Source organism: Hyla sarda, chromosome 1 (assembly GCF_029499605.1).
Source record: "Hyla sarda isolate aHylSar1 chromosome 1, aHylSar1.hap1, whole genome shotgun sequence".
NCBI lineage: Eukaryota > Metazoa > Chordata > Amphibia > Anura > Hylidae > Hyla > Hyla sarda.
The window spans coordinates 180186696-180209326 of record NC_079189.1 but is presented as its reverse complement, the minus strand read 5'-3'; the positions used below and the strand labels follow the sequence as shown (position 1 = coordinate 180209326).

The window sequence follows — 22631 nt, the reverse complement described above, 5'->3', positions numbered from 1 at the left end:
AGTGACTTAGAACCGATCCACTAGCACGGTCCACGCCAATCCCTCTCTGGCACAGAGGATCCACTACCTGCCAGCCGGCATCGTGACAGTAGATCCGGCCATGGATCCCGCTGAAGTTCCTCTGCCAGTTGTCGCTGACCTCACCACGGTGGTCGCCCAGCAGTCGCAACAGATAGCGCAACAAGGCCAACAGCTGTCTCAACTGACCGTTATGCTTCAGCAGTTACTACCACAGCTTCAGCAATCATCTCCTCCGCCAGCTCCTGCATCTCCTCCGCAGCGAGTGGCCGCTTCTGGTCTACGACTATCCTTGCCGGATAAATTTGATGGGGACTCTAAGTTTTGCCGTGGCTTTCTTTCCCAATGTTCCCTGCACCTGGAGATGATGTCGGACCAGTTTCCCACTGAAAGGTCTAAGGTGGCTTTCGTAGTCAGCCTTCTGTCTGGAAAAGCCCTGTCTTGGGCCACACTGCTCTGGGACCGCAATGACCCCGTCACTGCCTCTGTACACTCCTTCTTCTCGGAAATTCGAAGTGTCTTTGAGGAACCTGCCCGAGCCTCTTCTGCTGAGACTGCCCTGTTGAACCTGGTCCAGGGTAATTCTTCCGTTGGCGAGTATGCCGTACAATTCCGTACTCTTGCTTCAGAATTATCCTGGAATAATGAGGCCCTCTGCGCGACCTTTAAAAAAGGCCTATCCAGCAACATTAAAGATGTTCTGGCCGCACGAGAAATCCCTGCTAATCTACATGAACTCATTCACCTAGCCACTCGCATTGACATGCGTTTTTCCGAAAGGCGTCAGGAGCTCCGCCGGGATATGGACTCTGTTCGCACGAGGCGTTTCTTCTCCCCGGCTCCTCTCTCCTCTGGTCCCCTGCAATCTGTTCCTGTGCCTCCCGCCGTGGAGGCTATGCAGGTCGACCGGTCTCGCCTGACACCTCAAGAGAGGACACGACGCCGCATGGAGAATCTCTGCCTGTACTGTGCTAGTACCGAACACTTCCTGAAGGATTGTCCTATCCGTCCTCCCCGCCTGGAAAGACGTACGCTGACTCCGCACAAAGGTGAGACAGTCCTTGATGTCTACTCTGCTTCTCCACGTCTTACTGTGCCTGTGCGGATGTCTGCATCTGCCTTCTCCTTCTCTGCTGTGGCCTTCTTGGACTCCGGATCTGCAGGAAATTTTATTTTGGCCTCTCTCGTCAACAGGTTCAACATCCCGGTGACCAGTCTCGCCAGACCCCTCTACATCAATTGTGTAAACAATGAAAGATTGGACTGTACCATACGTTTCCGCACGGAGCCCCTTCTAATGCACATCGGACCTCATCACGAGAGGATTGAACTTTTGGTCCTTCCCAATTGCACTTCTGAAATTCTCCTTGGACTTCCCTGGCTTCAACTTCACTCCCCAACCCTGGATTGGTCCACTGGGGAGATCAAGAGTTGGGGGCCCTCTTGTTCCAAGGACTGCCTAAAACCGGTTCCCAGTAACCCTTGCCGTGACTCTGTGGTTCCTCCCGTAACCGGTCTCCCTAAGGCCTATATGGACTTTGCGGATGTTTTTTGCAAAAAACAAGCTGAGACTCTACCTCCTCACAGGCCTTATGATTGTCCTATCGACCTCCTCCCGGGCACTACTCCACCCCGGGGCAGAATTTATCCTCTGTCCGCCCCAGAGACTCTTGCCATGTCTGAAAAAAAAGATGGCTCTCTACGCCCTTGCATTGACTACCGCGGTCTTAATAAAATCACGGTGAAGAACCGCTACCCCCTACCTCTCATCTCTGAACTCTTTGATCGCCTCCAAGGTGCCCACATCTTTACCAAACTGGACTTAAGAGGTGCTTATAATCTCATCCGCATCAGAGAGGGGGATGAATGGAAAACGGCATTCAACACCAGAGATGGACACTTTGAGTATCTGGTCATGCCCTTTGGCCTGTGCAACGCCCCTGCCGTCTTCCAAGACTTTGTTAATGAAATTTTTCGTGATCTTTTATACTCCTGTGTTGTTGTATATCTGGACGATATCCTGATTTTTTCTGCCAATCTAGAAGAACACCGCCAGCATGTCCGTATGGTTCTTCAGAGACTTCGTGACAATCAACTCTATGCCAAAATAGAGAAATGTCTGTTTGAATGCCAATCTCTTCCTTTCCTAGGATACTTGGTCTCTGGCCAGGGACTACAAATGGATCCAGACAAACTCTCTGCCGTCTTAGATTGGCCACGCCCCTCCGGACTCCGTGCTATCCAACGTTTTTTGGGGTTCGCCAATTATTACAGACAATTTATTCCACATTTTTCTACCGTTGTGGCTCCTATCGTGGCTTTAACCAAAAAAATGCCGATCCCAAGTCTTGGCCTCCTCAAGCGGAAGACGCCTTTAAACGGCTCAAGTCTGCCTTTTCTTCGGCTCCCGTGCTCTCCAGACCTGACCCATCTAAACCCTTCCTATTGGAGGTTGATGCCTCCTCTGTGGGAGCTGGAGCTGTCCTTCTACAAAAAAATTCTTCCGGGCATGCTGTTACTTGTGGTTTTTTTTCTAGGACCTTCTCTCCGGCGGAGAGAAACTACTCCATCGGGGATCGAGAGCTTCTAGCCATTAAATTAGCACTTGAGGAATGGAGGCATCTGCTGGAGGGATCAAGATTTCCAGTTATTATTTACACCGATCACAAGAACCTCTCCTACCTCCAGTCTGCCCAACGGCTGAATCCTCGCCAGGCCAGGTGGTCTCTGTTCTTTGCCCGATTTAATTTTGAAATTCACTTTCGGCCTGCCGATAAGAACATTAGGGCCGATGCTCTCTCTCGTTCCTCGGATGCTTCTGAAGTTGAACTCTCTCCGCAACACATCATTCCTCCTGACTGCCTGATTTCCACTTCTCCAGCCTCCATCAGGCAAACTCCTCCAGGAAAGACCTTTGTTTCTCCACGCCAACGCCTCGGAATCCTCAAATGGGGCCACTCTTCCCATCTCGCAGGTCATGCGGGCATCAAGAAATCTGTGCAACTCATCTCTCGCTACTATTGGTGGCCGACTCTGGAGACGGATGTTGTGGACTTTGTGCGAGCCTGCACTATCTGTGCCCGGGATAAGACTCCTCGCCAGAAGCCCGCTGGTTTTCTTCATCCTCTGCCTGTCCCCGAACAGCCTTGGTCTCTGATTGGTATGGATTTTATTACTGACTTACCCCCATCCCATGGCAACACTGTTATTTGGGTGGTCGTTGATCGATTCTCCAAAATGGCACATTTCATCCCTCTTCCTGGTCTTCCTTCAGCGCCTCAGTTGGCTAAACAATTTTTTGTACACATTTTTCGTCTTCACGGGTTGCCCACGCAGATCGTCTCGGATAGAGGCGTCCAATTCGTGTCTAAATTCTGGAGGGCTCTCTGTAAACAACTCAAGATTAAATTAAATTTTTCTTCTGCATATCATCCTCAATCCAATGGACAAGTAGAAAGAATTAACCAGGTCTTGGGTGATTATTTACGACATTTTGTTTCCTCCCGCCAGGATGACTGGGCAGATCTTCTACCATGGGCCGAATTCTCGTATAACTTCAGAGTCTCTGAATCTTCCTCCAAATCCCCATTTTTCGTGGTGTACGGCCGTCACCCTCTTCCCCCCCTCCCTACCCCCTTGCCCTCTGGTCTGCCCGCTGTGGATGAAATTTCTCGTGATCTTTCCATCATATGGAGAGAGACCCAAAATTCTCTCTTACAGGCTTCATCACGCATGAAGAAGTTCGCGGATAAGAAAAGAAGAGCTCCTCCCATTTTTTCCCCTGGAGACAAGGTATGGCTCTCCGCTAAATATGTCCGCTTCCGTGTCCCTAGCTATAAGTTGGGACCACGCTATCTTGGTCCTTTCAAAATTTTGTGCCAGATTAATCCTGTCTCTTACAAACTTCTTCTTCCTCCTTCTCTTCGTATTCCTAATGCCTTTCACGTTTCTCTTCTTAAACCACTTATCATTAACCGTTTCTCTCCCAAATCTGTTCCTCCCACTCCTGTTTCCGGCTCCTCGGACATCTTCTCCGTCAAAGAGATTCTGGCATCTAAAAAGGTCAGAGGGAAAACCTTTTTTTTAGTGGATTGGGAGGGTTGTGGTCCAGAAGAGAGATCCTGGGAACCTGAGGACAACATCCTAGACAAAAGTCTGCTCCTCAGGTTCTCAGGCTCTAAGAAGAGGGGGAGACCCAAGGGGGGGGGGTACTGTTACGCCAAGCGCTCCGGGTCCCCGCTCCTCCCCGGAGCGCTCGCTACACTCTCCTCACTGCAGCGCTCCGGTCAGATCCACTGACCCGGGGCGCTGCGATACCGCCTCCAGCCGGGATGCGATTCGCGATGCGGGTAGCGCCCGCTCGCGATGCGCACCCCGGCTCCCGTACCTGACTCGCTCTCCGTCAGTCCTGTCCCGGCGCGCGCGGCCCCGCTCCCTAGGGCGCGCGCGCGCCGGGTCTTTGCGATTTAAAGGGCCACTGCGCCGCTGATTGGCGCAGTGGTTCCAATTAGTGTTATCACCTGTGCACTTCCCTATATCACCTCACTTCCCCTGCACTTCCTTGCCGGATCTTGTTGCCATCGTGCCAGTGAAAGCGTTTCCTTGTATGTTCCTAGCCTGTGTTCCAGACCTCCTGCCGTTGCCCCTGACTACGATCCTTGCTGCCTGCCCCGACCTTCTGCTACGTCCGACCTTGCTTCTGTCTACTCCCTTGTACCGCGCCTATCTTCAGCAGCCAGAGAGGTTGAGCCGTTGCTAGTGGATACGACCTGGTCACTACCGCCGCAGCAAGACCATCCCGCTTTGCGGCGGGCTCTGGTGAAAACCAGTAGTGACTTAGAACCGATCCACTAGCACGGTCCACGCCAATCCCTCTCTGGCACAGAGGATCCACTACCTGCCAGCCGGCATCGTGACAGGGGCTTCTTTTACAAATTTAATTTGTACTTCCTGGTAAGAAATTGTTGACTGTTAGACATGCTTCTAAGACCCACTTGAAGACATTTTTCCTAGTTGACTGACATGATTGGCTGAATGTCTGTTTCAACTTATTTATCTAAACTGTTCTGACTAAGCAGGAGGTGTTGGGAGCAGTGGTAAACATGGGTAAACATGATATAACAAATATAATAAATCAATTTATAATTGGAAACATGATGAACAGCCTCTGGATGGCCCAGATAGATGACCACTATAGAGGATCGTTTGATCTATCAACAACCATGGGCAGCTCCCACAGTTTCTTTGTCCACAATCCAGACACAGGTGCCACCTCCACTGCACACCCCTGTCTCTCTAACTATTTTCTGGTACTTAGCAGAAGGAAATTTGGTGTTTAAAAGTGGTACCCATTATATGTCCTGCTAATGACCATCATCGCCTTTGAGTGGTGTCATGAATAAGTAACCTAGACTGCTAGGGACTGTAACTGTATTGTCTTTAGCAACAAATCCTGGTTATTTTTGGGATCCAAAAATGGGTGAGGGCCAACTATGAAGGCCTTGCAGTGAGCACTTCAGTTTTGCCTTTGCTGGGAAGCCAAACATCCCTGCTGATGTGATGATCAGGGAAGCCATTACATATGACAGTCGGTATCATCTAGCAGTGATACAATGGACAGTAAAAGCTCAGCGATCTTTACAGGACATCCTGCGGCCACATGGGTTTCCTAGGAATGTCTGTGCAAGATTGCAACACTTTCTTGGCCTGCCTAGCTGTCAATATTATTTATAATCAAGCATTTATAGAGAGCCAGAGTAGGCAACCTACAAGTGTGGAGGATATACAGGCCAATCTGTGGGCAAATGTGCCACTGGATGCCGTACAGAACCTGTATTCCTCTATGCCCAACTGTATCTCATCTTGTTTCCGATAGGGTACTAGAGCTTCCTTTAATTGTACAGTTTTCCCCAATAAATGCATCTTTACACTTAATCACTTACATGCAACATATTCAGAAAGTCTTCAAACTATTTCACCTTTTGTTCACATTTAATGTTTGAGCATTTCTGCAAAAATAAAATAAATTTGCACTCAATACTCCATAATGACAACATGGAAACTAAATTTTAGGAATTTTTGCCAATGTATTCAAAATTGAAAAAGGAAAACTTAGCACTGACCCTTTGGTATAAAAATTTTTATTTAGCTCTGAGAGTCTCCCATTTCTCTTGATCATCTCTGAGATGTTTCTACACCTTGATTGCAGTCACCGGTGGTAAATTCAGCTGATTGGACAAGATTTGGAAAGACACTACCCATGTTTATATAAGGTCTTATAGCTGACAATGCATATCAGAGAAAAACCAAGCCATGAGAAGGTAAGAACTGCCTGTAGAGCTCAGACACAGGATTGTGTAAAGCCACCGATCTGGAGAAGGGTGCAAAAAGAATTCTGCTGCCCAGAAATTTCCCAAGAGCACAGTGCCCTCATAAATTTTTAAATGGAAGAAGTTTTGAACAACCAGGTCTCTTCCTAAAGCTGGCTGCCCCACCAAACTAAGTCATTTGGGGAGAAGGGCCATCGTAAAAGAGCTGACTAAAAACCCAACAGAAACTCTGGATGAGCTCCAAAGATCCTGTGTGCAGATGGGAGAATCTTCCAGAAGATAAACTATCTGCAGCACTCCACCTATATGGGCTTTATGACACAGTGGCCAGAAATAAGCCTCTTAGTAAAAGACACATAAAAGGCTACTTGGAGTCTACAAATAAAGTACCTAAGGGACTCTCAGACTCTGAGAAACAAGATTGCGATAAAAGCAGAATTAGGTCTGGAGGAAACCATTCACTTCTCATCACCTTCCCAATACCATCCATAAAGTGAAGCGTGGTGGTGGCAGAATCATGCTGAGGGTTTATTTTCCGTTGCCTGGGAAAGTGAGACTGGTCAGTATTTGTGGAGAGCTGAATGGAGCAAAGTCCAGAGTGCTCTGGACCTCAGACCTAGCCTTTATATGGGCACTGTCAGAAACAAAAACTTTTGATATGTTGTAAAGCATACAAAAGTAATGAAAATGTACATAAACTATATTGGCAATTCCATGGTATAAACGGTGTAGAATAAGCACAATGCACAGGGCTGGATAGATAACATTCAGGGCATCCCTGATGAAGCACACTAGCGCAAAACATACATTGGGGTAAGTGCAAGTGGTACATGGCTCTGCATTGGTAATTATTTCCTCTATTCTCATGCATCATCCAATATTGGGTATTATTTTTTATACACCTGCATTCCAGGCTGTCCTTTTGTGATGTTATTCATGTTGATGCTCGTTATTTCACATTTTTAAATTTGCCTTTACTACTTGTTATCTATCCAGCCCTGTGCATTGTGCTCATTCTACACCATTTTTAATGGTTTTATAATATGGAATTGCCAATAAAGTTTATGTACATTTTCATTACTTTTGTGTTGCTGTAACAATTTTTTGGTGGTATTCAACAACCACCTTCTTCTTACCATATTTTGATATCCTATTTGGTGTTAAAATGTTGTAAAGCATGCAAAACCAATAGGTTTTGTAATTGCTTTCATTAGAAAATGTTCAGCATTTCATAATGAAAAATCCAGTCAAAAAACTGCCCTCCGGCCTGCTTGGACACATACTAGTCCTGATATGTCCATGCATCATCACCTATGCCATGGACACACTTCTTTGATTGACAGCTGTGAGCACAGGGCTCACAGCTGGAGGAAAAATCCTCCCACTGTCAGCTTGTGTCCCGCTGCTGTGAGTGAGGACAGGCTGGGAGATGTAGTTTTGCTAATGCTAGGGGAGATGTGAGCAGACAGCATACTGAGGGAGGGGCAGAAACCTGCACAGTGAGGCCACGCCCCCTCCCTTTGAGAGGAATTCAGACTAGTGAGCTAAGTTAAAAGTGTAATAAAAAATAATAATAAAGGTGCTAGACACATAAAAATTAGACGTACATGGTCAGGATTAGGTACTGAGTGATACATTTTAAAAAATGTTTTTTTTTTGTTGGATCTGACGGGTACGCTTTAAGTTTATTATCCAACAAGGCAATAACCAAAAGCACACAGGAGCACACACAGACAACACAGGAGTGGCTTAGGAACAACTCTGTGAATGTCCTTGAGTATCCCAGCCAGAAGCCAGAATTTAACGTAATTGAAAATCTCTAGAGAGACCTAAAAATGGTTTCCACCGACTGTCCCCATCCAACCTGGCAGAGCTTGAGAAGATATGCAGAAAAGAGTTTCAGAAATCCAGGTGTGCAAACTTTGTGGGATCATACCTCAGAAGACTGGAGGCTGTAATTGCTGCCAAAGGTGTCTTAAAGTACTGAGTAAAGGGTCTGAATACTTATGGTAATGCAATATTTTAGTTTTCCTTTTAAATAAATTAGCAATGGTTTCTAACATTCTGTTATCCCTTTGTCATTATGGGGTTTTGAGTGCAGAATGATGAGAGAAAACTGGGGAGTCAAGACTTTCTGAATGCATTGTGTATCATCACATTTATACAATAAAGTTTTATTCATTTCCAACAATTCCTTCTTTGTGCATTAGTTTTTTCGTCAATGATGTTAAATTTTCAGTCAAACATTACCGTATATACTCGAGTATAAGCCGACCCGAGTATAAGCCGAGACCCCTAATTTCAACCCAAAATCCCAGGAAAAGTTATTGACTCGAGTATAAGCCTAGGGTGGGAAATACATAATCCCCCCCTGTCATCATCCAGACCCGTCATTAACATCCTCATCATCATCCCCTTGTCATCATCCCACACATCCCCCCTTCATCATCCCCTTATCATCCCACACATCCCCCCTTCATCATCCCCTTGTCATCATCCCACACATCCCCCCTTCATCATCCCCTTATCATCCAGCACATCCCCCCCTTCATCATCCCCTTGTCATCATCCCACACATCCCCCCTTCATCATCCCCTTGTCATCATCCCACACATCCCCCCCTTCATCATCCCCTTGTCATCATCCCACACATCCCCCCTTCATCATCCCCTTATCATCCCACACATCCCCCCTTCATCACCCCCTTATCATCCCACACATCCCCCCTTCATCATCCCCTTATCATCCCACACATCCCCCCTTCATCATCCCCTTATCATCCCACACATCCCCCCTTCATCATCCCCTTATCATCCCACACATCCCCCCTTCATCATCCCCTTGTCATCATCCCACACCCCCCCCTTCATCATCCTCTTCTCATCATTCGCCCTCAGTGGTCTTCAACCTGCGGACCTCCAGAGGTTTCAAAACTACAACTCCCAGCAAGCCCGGGCAGCCATCGGCTGTCCGGGCTTGCTGGGAGTTGTAGTTTTGAAATCTCCGGAGGTCCGCAGGTTGAAGACCACTGCGGCCTTCGACATCATCCAGCCCCCTCTCACCCCCCTTTAGTTCGGAGTACTCACCTCCGCTCGGCGCTGGTCCGGTCCTGCAGGGCTGTCCGGTGAGGAGGTGGTCCGGGCTGCTATCTTCACCGGGGGCGCCTCTTCTCCGCGCTTCCGGCCCGGAATAGAGGCGTTGCCTTGACAACGACGCAGAAGTACGTTGGCAATGAACGCACCTCTGCGTCGTTGTCAAGGCAACGTGACTATTCTGAGGCCGGGCCCGAAGCGCTTAGAAGAGGCCTCCCCGGTGAAGATAGCAGCCCGGAACCACTATCCCACCGGACCACCTCCTCACCGGACAGCCCTGCAGCACCGGACCAGCGCCGAGCGGAGGTGAGTACTCAGAACTAAAGGGGGGTGAGAGGGGGCTGGATGATGTCGAAGGCCGCAGTGGTCTTCAACCTGCGGACCTCCGGAGGTTTCAAAACTACAACTCCCAGCAAGCCCGGACAGCCGATGGCTGGCCGGGCTTGCTGGGAGTTGTAGTTTTGAAACCTCTGGAGGTCCGCAGGTTGAAGACCACTGCGGGTGGGGGAGTTCACTCGAGTATAAGCCGAGGGGGGTGTTTTCAGCACGAAAAATCGTGCTGAAAAACTCGGCTTATACTCGAGTATATACGGTACTCACATGGTGCCTTGTCGCCTTTGCTTCAGGGAGACTGGAAGTCTTTCTCCTTTAAAAGTATGTGCACACTACTGAATTGCTATGGAATTGCGCTCAGAGCTTGCAATGGTGTAAATTGATCTTCCGCGGACCCATTCACACAGCGGGATTTCAGCAGCATAAAATTACAATTGATCCGCCGAAAGAATGAACATGTCTTACACACACTACAAACCCGCGGGCAGAGATTCTGTAGTGTGCACATACCCTTAGGCTCAACCTCTTAAGGATGCAGGGCGTACCTGTACGGCCTGCGCCAGCTCCCCTGCTATGACGCAGGGTCACGAGCTGACCCCGCGTCAAAGTGGGTTGGTCCCGGCGGCTATCAACGGCCGGGACCTGTGGCTAATACCGGACATCACCGATCTCGGCGATGAAAGTTGATCGCCACATCTAAAATGAAAGAAAATGCTTCCCGGCAGCTCAGTTGGGCTGATCGGGATCACCGCGGTAAAACCGCGGTGTCCTGATCAGTTGAGAGGACGTGAGGAGGGTCCCTACCTTCCTCCTTGGCGTCTGATCGGCGATCTATTGCTCAATGCCTGAGATCCAGGTTGGAGCAGCAGAGCACCGATAACATTGATCAGTGTCTGCAATCAGAAGATTGCATGTTATAGTCCCCTATGGGGGCTATAAATGTGTAAAAAAAGAAGTAAAACATAAGAGTTAATAAATGTGATTTAACCCTTTTCCCATTTAAAAAAAAATATGTAAACAAAAATAAATATAAACATATGTCCGAACTTTAAAAATATAATGTTAATTAAACCACATGGTCAATGGCGTACACGTAAAAAAATTCCAAAATCCAAAATTATATTTTTTGGTTACTTTGTATACCCTAAAAAAATTTATAAAAAGAGAACAAAAAGTCCCATCAAAACAAAAATGGTACCGATAAAAACTTCAGATTACGGTACAAAAAATGAGCCCTAATAACACCCCGTATGATGAAAAATAAAAAAGTTATAGGGGTCAGAATAGAACATTTTTAAACATACAATTTTTCGTGCAAAAAGTTTTCATTTTTTTGACAGTAGTAAAACAAAATCAAACCTATATAAGTAGGGTATCATTTTAACTGTATGGACCTACAGAATAAAAATAAGTTGTTCTTTTTACTAAAAAGTGCACTGGGTAGAAACTGAAAAGCCCCCAAAAGTTACAAAATGTGTTTTATTTTTCAATTTTGTCTCACAAAGAATTTTTTTTGGTTTCGCCGTAGATTTTTTGGGAGAAATGACTGATGTCATTACAAAGTAAAATTGGTAGCCCATAAAACAAGTCCTCATATGGGTCTGTAGGTGGAAAACTGAAAGCGTTATGATTTTTAAAAGGTGAGGAGGCAAAAACGAAAGTGCAAAAATGTAAAAACCCTGAGTCCTTAAGGGGTTATTCATACTGCTGCTCTATGGATCCCACCATCAGAAAGATCAGTATATAAAGGCAGGTCGGTAGCTTTAGAGGTGGCTGTTTTACCCAACCCCCATTATAAATGGGAGGCGGAAGGGACCTCTTATGGATTTTTTATTTGGGCCCAAAGCGTCAAGTTATGCCTTTACTTTGACAGACGTGTCAGCACATCCAGTGTTTGGTGATAACCAAGCTATTCAGTGAAGTTATGATCTGTACTTGTCTGCTGCTGTTTATTGATCTTCTTTTCACAGGAAGAATACTAACAAGCTGTCACTATACAGCCATGATTCTGGCAGCTTGGATTAATGCCATCTTCTGGTCTGTAATGCCTATTGTGGGATGGTCAAGTTATGCCCCAGACCCCACTGGAGCCACATGTACAATTAACTGGAGGAAAAATGATGCGTAAGAAATACTGACATACTTTTCTCTTATTAATCATGTTGTAGTGATTTGTTGGATTGGTAAAAAAAATTGCCATTTTAAGACACTGAGTCTGTTACGTTTATTTTATAAAATACATCAAAAGCCACATTTGTGTCAAATGTGTTCTCACTAGCATGCTGCACTTATATCTCACACCTGTAATGTAATCCATTATGAATCCCAATATGTCTTATCACCCCTTCCCTTTAAACTGTGCATTTTAGAAACATCCCCCATGTAGGGAATGGGAATGGCTGTTTCTATGCAGAGCATTCATATAAAAGCCTGATCATATAGAGAACTTTATGGCTGGATTGGCATAAAGTCTAATCTTGCCTCTTCATGCACTCGTCTATATGATCAATGCACAGATAGAACAGGACGCTGAATTATCAGTTTTCAGCCTCCTATATAGCCCAGACAACCCCTTAAACCTGAAGAGGTGACAGTAACCCACTAGACACCATGTATTAGAGATTAGCCCCTACATTGCTATAGACAACCAGGGATTTTGGCAATAACAATTTATCTGCCCTAGACCACCAGGATTTTTAAATGAACCCTTTCACTATCCTATATGACATTAAAGGGGTTCTCCACTGCCCTGTCTTCCGGAGCTCCGCTCGCAGCATCTGGAAGTCTATTACTCTGGACGCTGTGTGCGGGATTCCGTGTCCGAGGCCGCCCCCTTGTGACGTCACGCCCGCCCCTCAACGAAAGTCTATGGGAAGGACAGCAGTCGCTCACCCTTCCCATAGACTTTCATTGAGGGGGCGGGCGTGACGTCACGAGGGGGCGGGCGTGACGTCACGAGGGGGCAGCCTCGAACACGGAATCCCGCACACAGCGTCCGGAGTAATAAACTTCCGGACGCTGCGAGCGGAGCTCCGGAAGACAGGGCAGTGGAGAACCCCTTTAAGCCCCTTTTTATGTATTAAAGGGGTACCCCACTGGAAAACATTTTTTTTTAAATCAACTGGTAACAGAGAGTTAAACAGATTTGTAAATTACTTCTATTAAAAATTGCAATCCTTCCAGTACTTATCAACTGCTATATGCTCCACAGGAAGTTCTTCTCTTTTTGAATAACCTTCCTGTCTGACCACAGTGCTCTCTGCAAATACCTCTGTCCATTTTAGGAACTGTCCAGAGTAGGATAGCTTTGCTATGGGGATTTGCTCCTACTCTGGACAGTTCCTAAAATGGACAGAGGTGTCAGCAGAGAGCACTGTTGTCAGACAGAAAGGAAATTCAAAAGGAAAAGAACTTCCTGTGGAGCATATAGCAGCTGATAAGTACTGGAAGGATTACGATTTTTTAAAATCAAAGTAATTTACAAATCTGTTTAACTTTCTCGCACCAGTTGATTTAATCTCTTAAGGACCAAGGACGTACCGGTACGTCTTGAGTCCACTCCCGTTCTATAACGCGGGGCCACGTGCAAAATTGAAAGAGTTATGTTTTTTTATAGGTAAGGAGGAAAAAACAAAAGTGCAAAAACTGAAAACCCCCTGTTCCTTAAGGGGTTAAAACATTTTTTTTCTTCCAGCGGAGTACCCTTTTAACTCTTTCTCTGGACCAGACTATGGCCAAACTTAGATTACCAGATATGCAGACATTACCCAACCTCCACTGATCATGTCATCTGTCTTCTTTGCCTTCAGGCTATGTTCATATTTGCACGGAATTGCGCCTTCTCATAGACGGCAATGCATTCTGTGCGGAGTCCTCAGAAAGAATGGACATGTCCTTTCTTTCTGCGGACACCTGAATCGGAATTTCCACAAAGGAAACATCTGACACAGAAATTCTGTTGTGTGCACAGCACAGCAGAATCACATTAAAACCAATGGGACTCTGCTGCTGTGGAATCTCCATACGGAATTCCAAGGTGAAATTCCGCACGGGAATTCCAGCATGTGAACACAGCCTCAGACAACCTGGGTAACAAACATTAACACTCTCTTTGCCCCAGATTAGTAGAGATGGAAATATCAACCCCTTTTGCTGTTTTAGACCACCTATTTGTTAGATGCTATTATTTAGCCTTGGATACTCATGCAGCTCCTCTTGTGGTAACATCCCTTTTAATAAATAAATATATCAATATTTAGCACTCTTTCTCTTCATTTGGGCTCTTCCATCTAGATTATTTTATGCATGTTGAATATATACATTGTAAACTTAATTGTTTTTTCCCCTGTAGATCATTTATATCTTACACAATGACAGTAGTTGTTGTAAATTTTGTTGTGCCACTGATAGTGATGTTTTACTGTTACTACAATGTGTCCCGCACAATGAAGGGATATGACAGCAGAAATAACCTTGGAGGTGGCAATGTGGACTGGTCTGATCAGGCTGATGTCACAAAGGTAGGGATGGTATGCCATATTGTATATTATTATGTATAATTTTAATACTATAGATTATTAGGTGCCATCAATTTATTAGACTCATAGAAATAGAAATAAGTAAATAAGCAAAACCTTTCCTTAGAATGATAGTGATTCTTGACACGTTTCTACTCCAGATGTCTATAGTGATGATCCTGATGTTTCTGATAGCCTGGTCTCCCTATTCTATTGTTTGCCTATGGTCCTCTTTTGGGAATCCTAAACAAATTTCACCAGCTATGGCTATAATAGCTCCTCTCTTTGCCAAATCTTCAACTTTCTACAATCCTTGCATCTATGTAATTGCAAATAAGAAGTAAGTGTTGCCTTTTATCTATTCATACATGGTAAATATTCTGAACCTACACACTGAATGCAGTTAGGGCATAGCATTATAGTAGACAGAGACAAACTAGTGAGATGTTTATGAAAAACACCATGACATTAAAGGGGTACTCCGGTAGAAAACATTTTTTTTTCAAATCAACTGGTGCCAGCAGAAAGTCAAACAGATTTGTAAATTACTTCTATTAAAAAATCTTAATCCTTCCAGTAGTTACCGGCTGCTGTATACTACAGAGGAAGGTGAGTTGTTCTTTTCAGTCTGATCACAATGTTCTCTGCTGACACCTCTGTCCGTGTCAGGAACTGTCCAGAGCAGGAGAGATTTGCTATGGGTATTTGCTGCTGCTCTGGACAGTTCCTGACATGGACAGAGGTGTCAGCAGAGAGCAATGTGGTCAGACAGAAAAGAACAACTCATCCTCCTCTGGAACACACAACAGCCGATAAGTACTGGAAGGATTAATATTTTTTGTTAAACAATGGTTTATTAACGTTTCAATAAATAATATTACAAGAACAGGCAGAGTTGTATAGTTAAACAGTGGGTGGCAAATATAGCAGTCATAAAGGCACAATAAAATAGGGAACAAAGAGGTGAGTAAATCCCCCAAAATAACATGATGCTAAAAGAGCCATGTCTTAACAATTAAGGAAAGAAACTAGTGAGTACCGCCACTCAGCCCTCGAAGAGAACCACACCCAAGAAGTAAAAAGGTCTCCAGAGGAGAAAGGCCCGATGACTCGGACCTACACCTAAACCATGTCCCACCATACAACAATGTGATGCCCCTAAATGTATAATGGTGAACTACCCCCAACAAAGAAAACATCCCGCAAACAAAAGAAACAAAAGAAAGAAAACAAACAAAACCCCTAGCCATACCGAAGGCTAGACCCAAAAAGAGTGCAGGTACCCTGCCCGCAACAGACAGCAGGGTAAAAACCTTAGAACAAGAGAAACAAGAGACAAGCGAAAGAGAAAGCAACATATAGAATAGACACAGAAGCAAAGGAAATAGAGAAAGAAAAAGTAAAGAAAAGACAAAAAAGAAGAGAGTTTCGCTGCACCACCCCAAAATGTCACCTCCGAGAGATACTACGGTACTAAACCCCCACCAGCAATCTCCCTAGTGTACTTGTTAGGGATGCCCTACAATACCAAGAAGAGTGGCAAAAGTCAGACATAAGTTTCGTAAACTCTTGGGGCGGATAGGCAAATTCAAGAAACCACCTCCAGTCCCTAAAAAACTTTTCCACCCTAAGTTCCGTATTACATAAGGTCTGATTAAGATTTTTTAATAGAATTAATTTACAAATCTGTTTAACTTTCAGGAGCCAATTGATTTGAAAAAGATTGTTTTCCACCGGTGTACCCCTTTAAACTGCAAAATACCTTTCAAGCAGATATTACTTAAAGGGGTACTCCGGTGCTTAGACATCTTATCCCCTATCCAAAGGATAGGGGATAAGATGCCTGATCGCGGGAGTCCCGCCGCTGGGGACCCCCGTGATCTTGTACGCGGCACCCCGTTTATAATCAGTCCCCGGAGCATGTTCGCTCCGGGTCTGATTACCGGCGACCACAGGGCCGGCGGCGTGTGGCGTCACACTCCGCCCCTCAATGCAAGCCTGTGGGAGGGGGCGTGACAGCTGTCACGCCCCCTCCCATAGGCTTGCATTGAGGGGCAGAGCGTGACATCACACGGGGGCGGAGGCGTGACGTCACACGCCACCGGCCCTGTGGTTGCTGGTAATCAGACCCGGGACTGATTACAAACGGGGTGCCACATGCAAGATCACGGGGGTCCCCAGCGGTGGGACTCCTGTGATCAGGCATCTTATCCCCTATCCTTTGGATAGGGGATAAGATGTCTAAGCACCGGAGAACCCCTTTAAGCTACTAACGTCTGCTTAAGAAAAAAATTTCCATACGTTGATCTAGTGAATATGGAAAACATCCATGTTAAACTACATATGGATATGACTACATTTCTACCTTCTTTTTCAGGTTCAGGAGAGCAATCCTTTCCATGATGCAGTGCAAGTCACGTCAAGAGGTGACTCTGGACAATCACATTCCGATGAGTGTCTTCCAAAACACACTGACAACATAACTTGGCTTAAATTTTCATTAAAAATCTTGTTTCTGTATGAAGTCGCTTCCTAATGGTTCAAAAATATCTAATCCCAGCACAATATTTTTGTTGAGAGATTGCACCAATTTATTACTCTTTCAATTATTTTCATATTAAAATAGTGGCAACAATATCTACATGGAAATGGTCTTTAGTTAATGTGGTGATACAAGTTAGATAGCTTTTGGGAAAACTTCCAGGAGCTATCTCCTCTGAATCCCCCATAAACAATAGACTTGGCCAAGTGTACCTGCTTTATGTAATGAGGAGAGGGAGACAAGCCCTGTTTAAGAACAGGATCCAGATGGAACATGCTAATGCTATTTCAAATGCTTTATTATTTTAAATGAAGTACATTTTATGAGTAATAGGAAATGAATCAACTTCAAGAATATCAAGCCAGATGCAACATGGTGCAACATACATAAAAACATACAGTAAAAACTGAAAAAGATGAAACTGCAAATGAGAACAGTATAAGCATTGAAGGATTGGAAAACATCTGAGAAAGGAAGAGACAAAGGAGATGGAGTGAAGACCCAAATGAGAGAGAAAGGGAAAATAAAAGGAAAACAGTGTACAGTGATCCCTCAACTTACAATGGCCTCAACATCCAATAGTTTCAACATACAATGGTCTTTTCTGGACCATTGTAACTTGAGAACAGACTCCACTGACCAATCAGAATGGGCATTCACTAATAAAACACCTGTATTACTGAAGTATATGCACTGAATTCCTGTCTGGTAGCGCCTCCCTACAGTACAGGGAGGTATTACATGTTCTGTACTACTTTTAAAATGGGCCACAGTTAGCTGCTCCTTTGGGCACCAAGTAAGGGCGGCTCCATTTAACTTTTTTAGTACATTGCATGTACGGAACAGGACCCTGAAGAAGCTCCTATCCTCTACATAAACAGTGATTTAGAGATCCCAGCTGTGATTAATAGGGGGCAGGGAAAAGAGAGCTCTAAAGCTGTCCCTAAGCCCACCCTACAACGATCGACAACTTGGAGCCGGTCCCTTCTTTGTGCTAAATGCATGGGCGTCGAAGTCAACAAAACAAATGGAACTGTACAAAGTCGGGGAATAAGTCAGGAATATAACGTTAATACAATAACCAACAAACAGATATAAAAATACAAACAAGGCAGTATATAGCATACTAACAGGTCAGGAAATCAAGAGAACTATTCACACTGGCCTCAGAACAAGGAACACAGTAGACACCCCACTCTAATCATGGAGGGACATCAACACCATGGCCAAATAGGCTCCTGGCTAGTGGGCACACTCCACAGTGAAGGATACTAGCCTAGGAGGAAACAGAAATCCTAAATACAACCAAACACGGGTACAGGCACAAGACTAACTCACTCCTAGATAGACGGATAGCACAATGCTCAAAAATTCTATCCAGGATCAAATAGGTCAAAACAGGACTGACAAATGCACAGTGTGAATACAGACTAAGACAACACAAAGCAAATGCAGCACAAACAATACAAAAATATGAAACCCCGACAAAGGCACCAAAACAAAGCAGGCTAAAATCTAGATATCAAACAGGACAGATAACCATGGTTAAAACTAGTGTTGAGCGGCATAGGCCATATTCGAATTCGCGAATATTCGCGAATATATGGACGAATATTCGTCATATATTCGCGAATATTCGCATATTCGTTATATTCTCGTTTTATTTTCGCATATGCAAATTTACGCACGCCAGTCTCACACAGTAGTATTACAGTCTTCTTTACACCACACAAGCTGGAAGCAGAGAGGGATGATCACTGTGATGTGTACTGTGAAGAAAAAAAAACAAAAAAAAAACAAAAAACGAATATTCGTAATTACGAATATATAGCGCTATATTCGCGAAATTCACGAATTCGCGAATATGCGATATTCGCGAATAATATTCGAATTGCGAATATTCGCGAGCAACACTAGTTAAAACTCAGGATATGTGCTTAGACAGACATAGTGAACAAATGCCAACATGATCAGAGTAACAGGTGTAATAACCAGCAAAGAACAACAGCTGAAGAGGCCTTACATATCCTCCCAGTGCTGGAGTCAGGAAGGTTAACTCTTCCCATCCCAGGGAGAATTAACACAGAAACTGTTCAGACACAAACCTAATGTCACAAAGCAGAAAATACAGGACCCAAAGCAGAAAATACAAAATAAAGATAAACGGACATTACACCAGCAGCTCTTTCTTACTTTTATATGTAAGGACTTGCTTTATCTATATTAGTTATCTACTTATTTTTCTTTAACCTGTTCAGGACGCTGGGTGTATGCATACGCCCTGCATCCCGAGTCCTTAAGGACGTGGGGCTTATGCATACGCCCGTGGGAATTCCGGTCCCCGACGCTAGCCGGTTGGGGACCGGAATGCCTGCTGAAATCTTTCAGCAGGCACCCTGGCACATCGCCCAGGGGGTCCTGAGACCCCCCCCCATGTCGGCGATCGCAGAAAATCACATGTCAATTCAGACATGTGATTTTCTGCTATTCCGGGCTGATCGGGTCTCTGGTGACCCGATCACCCGGAAAATAGGGATGATTGGAGCTGTCAGAGACAGCCCCGATCATCCTGAGGGCTAGGAGTGAGGTCGCAGTGCTGCGATCTCCTCCTATCCCCTGCCATTGGTCAGAACTGATTCTGACCAATGGCAGAGTAGGACAGTGGGTTGCCATGGCAACCCCCATTCTGCCCACCCCTGGATGTCGAGGGGAACATGGACAGAAGATGGAGGCCGGTACCTGGAGAAGATGCCTGGGGACCCCGGATCTTCGCTGGAGACTGCTGGATCCTGGCTCAGGTAGGGAAGCGATGGTGGGGGGGCTAATTTAAAGTGAAAGTAAAGAGATCTTTATTGTGGCAACCACTAGGAAGGCCAAACTGCAACTCCCAGCATGCCCAGACAGCCAAACGGTAGCCCTCCAGATGTTGCCAAACTACAACTCTCAGCATGCCTGGACTGCCCAGGCATGCTGGGAGTTGTAGTTCTGTAACATCTGTCCCTTCAGATTTAGCAATTTTCATGAAATTTTTGAAAATTGCTGCTCTACTTTGAAGCCCTCTAATTTTTTCTAAAAGCAAAAATATGTCCATTTTATGATGCCAACATAAAGTGAATAAAAATAAAATTTATTGGGAATATCCGTTTTCCTTACTGGTAGAGAGCTTCAAAGTTATCAAGATTTTTCACCAAAAAAGGATGCAAGTAACGCCGAAAATTTACCACCAAAATAAAGTAGAATATGTCACGAAAAAATAATCTCAGAATCAGAATATTCGGTAAAAGCGTTTTCACGTTATTAATTCGTAAAGCGACGGTGGTCAGAATTGTGAAAAAGGGCTCAGTCCTTAAGGTGAAAAAGGGCTGCGTCCTTAAGGGGTTAATCCTCACTTTTTCCTATTTTTTAAAGACATTTTGGTGGCTTCAGAACCAATTAACAGGTTTTCATAGAGTTATGTTCTCAACATACAATGGTTTCAACATACAATGGTCGTCCTGAGAATTCACTGTTTAAGACATGTACATCAACTTGCAATTACAATGAAACCACTGACAGGTGAAGTGAATAACATGAATTACAATGCTATCTATCATAGGACATTTGGGGCTCAGGATGACAACCACCAGATTTTAGGGGAGGTGAGAGTGGATTGGGTGCAGCTCTGTACACTGCCCTTCCCCTAGAGACCTATGTTGACTGCAGGTTCTCTGTGGAAGAGAAAACCTAGCTCCCAATCTTGTGTCTTGAAATATGTGTGGTGTCCCGGTACCGGATTGCATCCGTTACCTTGTGGTGAGGTCCCCAAAGTCAGAGTCCCTAGTTACCGGTGGGGTCCTCATCTATAGTTAGCCCCTTGTCACCCCTTTAGTATTTAAAATTATTTAAATTCAATTCGTATATATGTATATAAAGAGTACTTACCTTGTTGTAGTGTCGCAGGACCTGCGGGTCACGTGATGCATTCCAAAACTCTATGGTTTCTGGTTCAAGGACCTTTGGAGGAAGTCAGGTGATCACCCACCATGCATTGTAACGGTGAGTGACAGCTGACTAGGACCAATCAAAAACGGCCCTTCCCCTGCCCACATAAGGGAGGGGCGGCCATTAAGCGCTCTTTTTCCTCGTGGGCTGCTGATAGAGGAGGATCTGGGCAGCTGTCGTCAGCAGTGATTAGGCCCAAGCCTTGCGGCAACGGCCATCTTACAGAATTGTGAGTTATTTCAATCCCTCTTAAGTCTGCAAGATCACCGGACCTAAACAGACCCCTAAATCCGGACAGATCTCTGCATCATCCCTAATTCTAATAACCTCTTGGATAAGCTAATAACCTCTTGGGGTCCTCATCTATAGTTAGCCCCTTGTCACCCCTTTAGTATTCAAAATTATTTAAATTCAATGCGTATATATGTATATAAAGAGTACTTACCTTGTTGTAGTGTCGCAGGACCTGCGGGTCACGTGATGCGTTCCAAAACTCTATGGTTTCTGGTTCAAGGACCTTTGGAGGAAGTCAGGTGATCGCCCACCATGCATTGTAATGGTAAGTGACCGCTGACTCGGACCAATCAAAAACGGCCCTGCCCCTGCCCATATAAGGGAGTGGCGGCCATAAAGCGCTCTTTTTCCTTGTGGGCTGCTGATAGAGGAGGATCTGGGCAGCTGTCGTTAGCAGTGACTAGGCCCAAGCCTTGCGGCAACGGCCATCTTACAGAACTGTGAGTTATTTCAATCCCTCTTAAGTCTGCAAGCTCACTGGACCTAAACAGACCCCTAAATCTGGACGGATCTCTGCATCATCCCTAATTCTAATAACCTCTTGGATAACTAATGGTCCACAGCATCTGTCAATCACTTCCGTACTACATAGAGACTGTATTGCTAAGACTGTTGCTGTTAATTGGATGTACCGCAAGTACCTCAGTAAAGTTTATACAAGTTCAAGTTCATCTCTATTGTGGACCTTCATTCATTTAAGCATGCACCTATCGTTTCTGGGAAGGGTGGCGATAGGCCGAAGATTTACCTCAGCGTATCAACCCTCACCCTGGCGTCACGAGTGACAGGGGTTAAATTAACCCCTCATCTACTGAAGCAACACCCCAACTACATTACCCCCCAAGGCTTCTACCACATATGTAATTAAGAATTCTCGCCACTCACAGTTGCTTGCACAACATCTTTGCAAGCAAGACATACAGTGGTACGCAGAACGCTTTTTGGCAAAAACCATTATCAACTGCTCTGCATCACATTAAACAGCAGTTTGGTAAATACACAGAGACCCACCCCCTTCCGGTATCATGAGGTCAGGTAACCATGGTAACAGTCTGAAAACAGACCACTATGCGAACACAAAATAGTGATATTAATTATCTCAAACTCTAACATAAAAAAAAAATCCTACTGTATGTAGTTGTATCACACATGGCTTCTTATAAGCATGCTATAAACTGGTTCTGCTAATCTCTATGCTGCAGTATATAAAAACAGTAGAGAGAAAAAAATAAGGATCATATCTAAAAACATCAGATAACACATAGCGAACTATAACAATCAAGACCGTTCATAATCTCTATTAAGTCTGTTCGGATCCAAGGTGCATAGTTTGTGAATCCTGAACACCTCTTAACGAAGCAACATTCTTTTTATGTTGACCCCCCCCCCCCCTCCGCCTTGGCTGCTGTACTTGATCAACCACTTGACATTTCAACTGTGACAGATCTTATGCTCGATTTGTGCCTATTGATGCAGTCCCCTACACGCTGAGTAGGTTCTCCAACACATGGGAGACCGCATGGTC

At 45.0% G+C, this 22631-nt stretch overlaps 1 protein-coding gene across 1 annotated transcript in view; it reads left to right on the top strand.

Moving 5' to 3' along the window:
• RRH (retinal pigment epithelium-derived rhodopsin homolog) overlaps positions 1-16840 on the top strand; it is a 32513-nt gene extending 15673 nt beyond the window's left edge. Inside the window, exons 4-7 of the mRNA XM_056555381.1 lie at positions 11743-11896; positions 14124-14292; positions 14451-14629; positions 16667-16840. Of these exons, the coding sequence (XP_056411356.1) occupies positions 11743-11896; positions 14124-14292; positions 14451-14629; positions 16667-16772 (608 nt within the window). The 3' untranslated portion in view covers positions 16773-16840. The remainder of the gene's footprint in view (positions 1-11742; positions 11897-14123; positions 14293-14450; positions 14630-16666) is intronic.
• Positions 16841-22631: the final 5791 nt, after the last annotated feature.